This window comes from Mandrillus leucophaeus, unplaced genomic scaffold (genome assembly GCF_000951045.1).
Source record: "Mandrillus leucophaeus isolate KB7577 unplaced genomic scaffold, Mleu.le_1.0 Scaffold41, whole genome shotgun sequence".
In the NCBI taxonomy this organism is placed as follows: domain Eukaryota; kingdom Metazoa; phylum Chordata; class Mammalia; order Primates; family Cercopithecidae; genus Mandrillus; species Mandrillus leucophaeus.
The window spans coordinates 6,079,491-6,088,356 of record NW_012104365.1 but is presented as its reverse complement, the minus strand read 5'-3'; the positions used below and the strand labels follow the sequence as shown (position 1 = coordinate 6,088,356).

Below are 8,866 nucleotides of genomic sequence, written 5' to 3'. Positions count from 1 at the left end.
ACCATGTTGGCCAGGCTGGTCTCAAACTCCTGACCTCAAATGATCCACCTGCCTTGGCCTCCCAAAGTGCTGGGATTACAGGCGTGAGCCACCACGCCCAGCCCAGGCAGAGTTCTTATGTACCCCCAATGAGCCTGCCCACCTCAGCCATGCCTGTTGAGGGGGTGGGGAGATGCCCTGTGGGCCAGCCATGCCAGCGGGTACCTGGGAGGTGGGCAGCCCTGGGCCAGATCCGAGCACGCCCCTGTCTGCAGCAGCAATGCAGAGTCCCTGGACAGGCTCCTGCCACCCGTGGGCACCGGGCACTCTCCCCGGAAGCGGACCACCAGCCAGTGCAAGTCAGAGCCTCCCCTGCTGCGCACCAGCAAGCGCACCATCTACACCGCAGGGCGGCCGCCCTGGTACAACGAGCACGGCACGCAGTCCAAGGAGGCCTTCGCCATCGGTGAGAGCCGCGGGAGCGTGGGGCCTGCCGCCGGACGCCTGCCTCCGGCTCCCCTCCAGTGCTTTCCACTGGAGCCGGAGAAGGAAGCCGGGCAACTGCAGGCAGTGGCAGTGGGGTGGGTACCTCTGGGACTGATCTGCGTGGGCAGCCCGTCTGTTCCTCATAGAGGGTCTCCGCTCCCCCCGGCAGGCCTGGGAGGTGGCAGTGCCTCTGGGAAGACCACTGTTGCCAGAATGATCATTGAAGCCCTGGACGTGCCCTGGGTGGTCTTGCTGTCCATGGACTCCTTCTACAAGGTGGGCCCCCGCCCAGCTCCCCCAAGGACCCCCTTGTCCTCTCCCTGACCCTGGAACCCCTGCACGTGCAAGTCTCTGGTATCTGAGCCGCAGCGTGGCTACTCCTGGGAGGCCTAGAGCCCCTGCCCACTGGCACTGGGTGAGGGCCCTGCTGTGCCTGCAACTGCTCCACAGCCTCCCCCACCAGGTGCTGACTGAGCAGCAGCAGGAACAGGCCGCACACAACAACTTCAACTTCGACCACCCGGACGCCTTTGACTTCGACCTCATCATTTCCACCCTCAAGAAACTGAAGCAGGGGAAGAGTGTCAAGGTGCCCGTCTATGACTTCACCACGCACAGCCGGAAGAGGGACTGGGTAGGCCGGGGGCCTGCAGAGGGGGCCAGAGGGGCCTCGGGGGGTAGGCCAGGGCCCTGCAGAGGGGCCTCGGGGGGCCGCAGGCACATGAGCCGGGCTCCACAACTCCTGGGTCTCTTCACAGAAAACACTGTATGGTGCAAACGTCATCATCTTTGAGGGCATCATGGCCTTTGCTGACAAGACACTGCTGGAGGTTAGCACTCACCGGGAATGCCCACCCCACTGGTGTCTCAGCCGTGGCCACCCTGTCCGTGACGTGTGTGTCCTCCTGCCCCGGCCCCAAGGCGTCCACACCCTATAGGCCTAGGCCAGCCACTCCCTACCCCAACCCCAACCCCAGGCAGGCTACGGCTGGGTCCCTCTGCTGGCCCTGCAAGGCAGAGCTGGGGCAGTGGTTCCTTCTCCACCGGCTGAGGCCTGTGCTCATACCTGGCATGTTCTTGGCGTTCTCGTCCCTTGCTGTGGTCCTGACGGACAGGTGAGGACCCGGGGCTGGTGTGTTTGAGAGACTGTGCTGTAGGTCACAGGAGCCTTCAGGACAGAGCTGAGTGTGACTCAGGTTGGCCTGATCCCAGGGCCCAGGTCCTGCCCCTGGCACAGGCCCAGAGGACCCCACTGTCCAGCACATAGCCACCCCCAGCCTCCACAAGGCCTCTTCAGGGGCCAACTGTGGTGTGCTGAGCATGTGGATAGACCCTAAACTCGCCATGCCCCCCGTTCCCCAGTGTGTTGGTGCGAGTTTCCTCAGGCAAAGTAAAGGAGATCACGTATGCCCAGCCCCATTCCTGCCTGAGTCCTTCGCCAGCCACCATGCTATGCCTCTTCACCTAAGCCCCTGATGGGCAGCACCCCACCCCAGACACCCCCACCTCCACACTCCTCCCACCTGCCAGGGTGCCCTGGGGAAGTGGCTCTGGCCAGGCCCACAGACCAGGCGGCTTCACTGCAGGGGCTGGTCCCAGTGTCTCCATGCCGGCTGCTGGCATCCAGCCGCTCACTGGCCCACTGTCTCCACCAGCTCCTGGACATGAAGATCTTTGTGGACACAGACTCTGACATCCGCCTGGTACGACGGCTGCGCCGGGACATCAGTGAGCGCGGCCGGGACATCGAGGGTGTCATCAAGCAGTACAACAAGTTTGTCAAGCCCTCGTTCGACCAGTACATCCAGCCCACCATGCGCCTGGCAGACATCGTGGTGCCCAGAGGTGAGCCTGCTGGGCTGCCTGTTGGGTGGGTGTCAGGCAGGCCAATGGCCCCGCCCCCAGTCACCCTCCCCCATCCCGCCCCAGGGAGCGGCAACACGGTGGCCATCGACCTGATCGTGCAGCACGTGCACAGCCAGCTGGAGGAGGTGAGTGGCCCTCAGCCCAGCAGGGTCCTGTGTCCCCACGGCCTAGCCCAGCCCCACTACCCACTTCTCCACTGCCACCACCCCCAGTGGCCTGCTCCCCTCATCCCCCTGTGCTCACTGTCCCTTGCCAGATGCCAGCCCTGAGTGTCCTGAGCCTGCTTGGTCAGTCGGATCGTCCAGCCCAGACCCCATCCCGTTGTGCCGTGCAGGGCCTGGGTTCCCTGAGGAAGCTGGGGTGGGGGTACAGGTGCTCAGGACCCAGCCGAGGGTGCAGCCTGCTCAGCACACCCAGCCTGAGCTTTTGGGAATGACAGGCATGACCTGCTGGCCCAGGACTGGGGGGTTTCACTGCTGAGTGCCACGCCAGGCCAGGCTCCTCTCTTTCTCAGGGGGTCACCCCAGAAGCGACACCCCTACCAGAGGTCCCGTGCTCCCTGAGGCATTCTATGGCTGGGCCCTGGTGCCTGGGCTGGCTCTGAACACACTCCGTAACAGGATGTTGAAGGCCTGAGGCCTGCAGAACAGAGCCCAGGGTCCTGGCTCTTGCCCCAACCCAGAACTGCAGGTCTGGCCCAGGTGGTCCCCAGATTAGAAGCATTAGAAGCTTGCCACCCCCATGACTGGCTGTGTCCCTGCGGGCCTGCAGCATGTCCATTCCTGGGTGGGGGTGGCCTGGCCGCCTGCCCTGGTCACTGACGCGCCACCGTTCCCTTGTGTCTTCCTGTGTTGCTGCCACAGCGTGAACTCAGCGTCAGGTAAGACTTGCACAGCTGTCTGCACAGATGGAGGCATTTCCAACACTCCCAAGGAGCTCTCGGTCTGGGCTGTGATCCAGCCAGGCAGGCAGCCGGCTCTTCCCAGTCACAGAAGGGGAGGTGTGGAGTGGTCCCAGCCCTGCTTCTGCCTCCCCTTGCTGGCAGATGAGGACACTGAGGCACAGAGACGTGATGTAGCTTGCCCAGGGTCATGGGGTCCTGACCCTGTCCTGGCCAGACTTTGCTGAAGGCTCCCCTGACCCCTGAGTCTGTCTATGGGATTTGACCCCAGAGAGCACAGCTGTCCTCCTGAGGCAGCACTGCCAGGCCCCTGGGGCAGTGACTACAGACATGTCCCAGCAGCCAGGGAGCCTGTTGTGCCTCCTATGCCCAGCCTCACGGACCAGTCAGCTTTCCCTGGTTGCAGGTGGGAGGGCCTCGCCCCTGTCCTCCCACCCACCTGGGTCCTGCTTGCCCCAGCTCTGTCCTCGCAGCCCACACAGCTCTGCCAGCAGGAACTGGGCAACTGCAGCAAGAAGCTTGGGCTGGGCCGGGGCCATATCCCACTGCCCCTCCCCAAGGGCAGGCGTGCGGGGGGACAGCCACGAGGGACCTGCCCTTCTCCCCGCCTTCTGTGGGTTGGGAGGCTCCTGACTGAACCACCTGGTGGGAGAGCCCTTGTGTTCAGAGCACTCCAAAGAGTTTGCCAAATGCTGGAAATGCCTCCAGGGCCCGTCCACCAGCCGTCCACCTCCTGTGCCTGCATGAGTCTCTGCTTGGCCCTCTCCACGGCCAGGGAACCCGCAGGTCTTGTCCCATCAGGTTCCTCCTGAAGCTTTTGTTCTGAGAAAAAAAAAAAATTTCCAGGGTTTCAAACTTGAAAAAACACCTGAACACAGCCAGACACATTTTCCATCGTCTGGTCAGCTGAGAAAGTGTTGGCCTGTGGCTCCACTCACTTCCATCAGCCCCAGAAAGCCTTGGTGGGGGGCAGGAGGGAGGGCCAGGCAGGGCTGGGGACCTGGCCGCCCACACTCCTTCTCAGGCCTGCGGGGAACGCCCTGCTCCCCAACTAAGCAGCCTTCTCTTTGTTCTCTTCCTTCTCTTGTAAACCCCCGTTTCCTGCCCTGTTCCCTCCCTGAACATGCTCTTCACCTGGCAAGCAGAGGAAGCTACGTTGGGATATGTGAGCAGAGTGCTCTGTGGTGCTGCTGTGTGCCCCGCCTTCCTGTAGCCCCTTGTCCCTGCTCCTGCCCCGCCCCTTTCCCTGCCAGTCACGCCTCTTTTCTGCCCTGCCCCGCCCCTTTCCCTGCCAGTCACGCCTCTTTTCTGCCCTGCCCCGCCCCTTTCCCTGCCAGTCACGCCTCTTTTCTGCCCTGCCCCGCCCCTTTCCCTGCCAGTCACGCCTCTTTTCTGCCCTGCCAGACGCCATTCCCGGCCCTGCCTCTCCCTGCCCGTGTCACGCCCCTTTCCTGCTCCTGCCACACCCTATTCCCCGGCCCTGCCTCTCCCTGCCCGTGTCATGCTGCTTTTCTGCCCCTGCCATACCTCTTCCCTACCCCGCCCCTTTCCCGCTTCTGCCCCGTCACGCCCAATTCCGTGCCCCCCCCACCCGCTTTCCTCTTCTTGCCCCTGCCCCATTCCCTGCCCTTGCCCCGCCCCATTCCGCTCTGCCCCCTCCCTGTCCCACCTCTTTCTTGCCTCCGTCCCGCCCTTTTCCTGCCTGCTCCTAGACCTGCTCCTGCCTCTGCCCTCCCCAGGCTTGGGCAGCGGAGCGGGGCAGCCAAGCGGCACTGAGCCAGCTTTGCCCCTCGCCCCCATCTCGAGGGGCCACGCACCACTTCGGGGAGGAGCCAGGGCGGGGCCTGACCCCACAGAGCTTTAGTTGTTCCCCCAGGGAGCGGCTGGGGACAACCCGCCCATTCTGGGGTCTGAGACCTGTGAGCCTGCCCTGTGCCTGGCCCACTTCTGCTTCCTCTTAGCCCAGGAGGGGTCCCGTGCTGGGAGGGGCCCTCACACCCTACCCCCCAGCTTTCTGCCTGGTGGTGAGCTTGCCCCGCTGTTCGCCACCATCTTTCGCCTTTGCCTGGCAGCTCAGCCCCAGGCAGAAGTCAGGCCCGCTCCACCTCCTGCTGTGCCTGGCCCATGTGTTCCCCCCACAGTGATGTGCACGGCCGTCCTGTGGGGAGGGAGGGCTCTGGGAGAAGAGCCCCTTCTTGAGTGTTCCCCATCGGTTTGTCCCCAGGGCTGCGCTGGCCTCGGCACACCAGTGCCACCCGCTGCCCCAGACGCTGAGCGTTCTGAAGAGCACGCCGCAGGTGCGAGGCATGCACACCATCATCAGGTAGGACCCACCCGGGGACGGAGGCCCCGCGCGCGCTCCCGCTCCGCGCGCGCTCCCGCTCAACCTTCGGCCCCGCAGGGACAAGGAGACCAGCCGCGACGAGTTCATCTTCTACTCCAAGAGGCTGATGCGGCTGCTCATCGAGCACGCGCTCTCCTTCCTGCCCTTTCAGGTTTGTGGCCCGCGAGCTGGGGGTGCGTCCCGGAGCCGGCGCGGACTCCCTGCGCTCACCCAGTCCTCACCTTTCACCCCGCAGGACTGCGTTGTGCGGACCCCGCAGGGGCAGGACTACGCGGGCAAGTGCTACGCGGGGAAGCAGGTACCTGCCTGGCGCACTTGGGCGCGGGACGGGCTGCTGGGGCGGGATGTGGGTGCTTAGCCTCCCCTCCCCGCAGATCACAGGTGTGTCCATCCTGCGTGCCGGTGAAACCATGGAGCCCGCCCTGCGCGCTGTGTGCAAAGACGTGCGCATCGGCACCATCCTCATCCAGACCAACCAGCTTACCGGGGAGCCCGAGGTGCGTGGGGGCAGCTGGGGCGATGAGCCCGGGGCTGGGGGCAGAGGGAGCCGCACCTGCCGCCTGACCCGTGCCGCCCGCAGCTGCACTACCTGAGGCTGCCCAAGGACATCAGCGATGACCACGTGATCCTCATGGACTGCACCGTGTCCACGGGCGCCGCGGCCATGATGGCGGTGCGCGTGCTCCTGGTGAGTGGGCCCTGGGTAGGCGGGGCAGGTTCAGGCAGAGTTGGGATTTACCTGCCCATACACTTTGTAGGACCACGACGTGCCTGAGGACAAGATCTTTCTGCTGTCACTGCTCATGGCAGAGATGGGCGTGCACTCAGTGGCCTATGCGTTTCCACGAGTGAGAATCATCACCACGGCGGTGGACAAGCGGGTCAATGACCTTTTCCGCATCATCCCAGGCATTGGTGAGGCTGCCCAGGCCCTTCAGCCGTGCATGAGGGCAAGGTGGGTGGCCCTGGGAGGCCCCACCACACACTGGCCCGCTTTCTCCAGGGAACTTTGGCGACCGCTACTTTGGGACAGACGCGGTCCCCGATGGCAGTGACGAGGAGGAAGTGGCCTACACGGGTTAGCTGCCCAGTGAGCCGTCCCCGTCCCCGCCACCCTCCTTCTGCCTTCTGACCCAGGATTGCCGAATACAAAGATGTTAATTTTTACAATGTTACCAGTATAATTTATTTTATGCATTTTATAAAATAAAGCAAGCTTTAGAAAAATGAAGGTGTGATTGGTTAGTTACAGCACAGGAGTGGCGTCCTGGCTGAGGCTTGCGTTTGTGGAGACTCCCGTGGGGGGGGAGGGAGGGAGGGAGCTGAGGGCCCTGCCTTCTCCCATGTAGGACGAGGCATTCCCAGTCTTGCACTTGTGCCAGATCAAGGAAGGGGTAGAACTGGGCCCTGCAGCTCCCAGCTCTGCTAGATGGGGGCCCTAGAACCCATGGCTTGGTGGCCACCTGGCCTGGACCTAGAGAGGGGACAGGGCCCCCTGGTGCTCTGGGTCTCAAGAGGCAGCCTCTGTGGCTTTTCCCCCGGGGGCCAATGAGCCTGGAGCCGCTGCTGCTAAGGGCCCGCCCCGGGCACCCCTCCAGACCTGGAGGCCCACTCGCCTCCCGTGGTCTCTGCCGTGCCCACACCCGCGAGCCCGGGTTCCCTTAGGTCCTGCCTACCCTGCTCTCCGCGCACGTCCCCCTCGTGCTCCCCGAGGGGAGTCGCCGCCGCAGTTTACTGAGGAAGAGGAGGTGCACGCGCAGCGCCCACACGACGGGCCCCGGAGTGTGGGGAGAAGCCCGGATAACTCCCATCAGCCTCCCGGGCTCAGCCGTGTAGCTCAGGACTGATGCTGGGGGCTCAGCCGTGGGCCGGACGCATCTTGACACAGGACGCGGTCCTCCGGTGACTCTTCGCAGCAGCCACGTCCTCTCAAGCACCAGCGTCTTCCTGCGTGGAAGTCCACGGCCAAGGGCGCGGCGTCCTCGGAGCCTGGGACCTCGATTATGTCGGATGCCGGATCCTGGACAGCGGTCTGCTGACCAAGGGAGGGACACCGCGAGGCCTTGCATTGCAGTGGGGTCTCCCACTGCCCATGCGACCAGGCCAGGTGGGCGCTGGTCCCCACGTGGGCAGCCCATCTGCGGGTGCAGCACTCCCCGCCACTCACCCCGCCCCACCGGCCCCGAGTGGCCACGCCCCTGCCCAGTCCCCGCCCTGCCCCCCACCCTGACCCCGCGCGGCCCGGCTGGCGCTGGGACGTGGTCCCGTGGTCCTTTCGTCGGGCTCCTTGGTCGCTCCTCGGTCTCGGTCGCAAGGAGCGGAGCGCGAGGAAGGCATAGCCGCGGGGAGGGTGGTCCGACCCCGTCTCCAAGACGGGGTCCTGTTTACCAGGAGAAACAAGGGCGATGACCCTCACTGGCAGGGGTCTCGCTGCCCACCACCCAGTGTCCAGCGTTCGTCTTGCTGTTACTTAACATTGCTCTGTAAGAATCCCATATCGAAAATACTGAACATAGGCCGGGCGCACTGCCTCACACCTGTAATCCCAGCACTTTGGGAGGCCTACACAGGTTCGAGACCAGCCTGGCCAACATGGTGAAACCCTGTCTCTACTAAAAATAAAAAAAAATTAGCTGGGCATGGTGGCGTTTGCCCCTAGTCCCAGCTACTCAGGAGGCTGAGGTACAAGAATCGCTTGAACCCGGGAGGCGGAGGTTGTAGTGAACCGAAATCACACCATTGCACACTAGCCTGGATGACAGAGCAAGACTCTGTCTCAAAAAAAAAATAATAATAATAATAAACGTGGATTCTACCTAATTAAGAAAATTCAAAGACCAAACCAGAAAAAAAGTCTGACAACACTAAGGCTGGAAGGGGCAGCGAGAAGACGGGGATCCTCTTTGCAAGGCAGTGTGGGGCCACCAGTCAAGAGATGGCTTCCAGATCCCACTCCCAGCGATAACTCAGCAGCGACATTCAGGCAGCTTTGTTTCCACAGTGAGAAACTAGAACCCTGGGGTCAGTTAGCCCAGGACCGGTCGTGATTAATTCGTGACTGTTCTGTACAGAAGCTAAAATAAACTAGACCTAATATAACCACACGGCTTGTGTTTTAAATACTCCTGTATCGAACGAGAAACAGGCTGGGCGCTGTGGCTCACGCCTGTAATCCCAGCACTCTCGGAGGCCGAGGTGGGCAGATTACCTGAGGTCCGGAGTTCAAGACCAGCCTGGCCAACATGGTGAAACCCCCTCTACCAAAAACAAAAACCGGGCGTGGTGGCACG

General features: G+C 63.1%; 2 protein-coding genes across 3 annotated transcripts in view; one reads left to right on the top strand and one right to left on the bottom strand.

Moving 5' to 3' along the window:
- Nucleotides 1-6,807, top strand: part of UCKL1 (uridine-cytidine kinase 1-like 1) — a 23,551-nt gene extending 16,744 nt beyond the window's left edge. For both annotated transcript variants that reach the window (XM_011992408.1, XM_011992409.1), the window contains exons 2-15: nt 255-445; nt 635-741; nt 929-1,099; nt 1,224-1,295; nt 2,121-2,310; nt 2,395-2,456; nt 3,195-3,211; nt 5,457-5,555; nt 5,634-5,727; nt 5,812-5,874; nt 5,951-6,073; nt 6,157-6,264; nt 6,335-6,491; nt 6,580-6,807. In XM_011992408.1, coding sequence (XP_011847798.1) covers nt 255-445; nt 635-741; nt 929-1,099; nt 1,224-1,295; nt 2,121-2,310; nt 2,395-2,456; nt 3,195-3,211; nt 5,457-5,555; nt 5,634-5,727; nt 5,812-5,874; nt 5,951-6,073; nt 6,157-6,264; nt 6,335-6,491; nt 6,580-6,659 — 1,534 coding nt within the window. In that variant the 3' untranslated portion in view covers nt 6,660-6,807. The remainder of the gene's footprint in view (nt 1-254; nt 446-634; nt 742-928; nt 1,100-1,223; nt 1,296-2,120; nt 2,311-2,394; nt 2,457-3,194; nt 3,212-5,456; nt 5,556-5,633; nt 5,728-5,811; nt 5,875-5,950; nt 6,074-6,156; nt 6,265-6,334; nt 6,492-6,579) is intronic.
- A 388-nt stretch (nt 6,808-7,195) lies between these two features.
- The window catches only part of DNAJC5 (DnaJ (Hsp40) homolog, subfamily C, member 5), a 14,917-nt gene continuing 13,246 nt past the window's right edge, over nt 7,196-8,866 (bottom strand). The window contains exon 5 of the mRNA XM_011992363.1: nt 7,196-7,608. Within this exon, the coding sequence (XP_011847753.1) occupies nt 7,238-7,608 (371 nt within the window). The 3' untranslated portion in view covers nt 7,196-7,237. The remainder of the gene's footprint in view (nt 7,609-8,866) is intronic.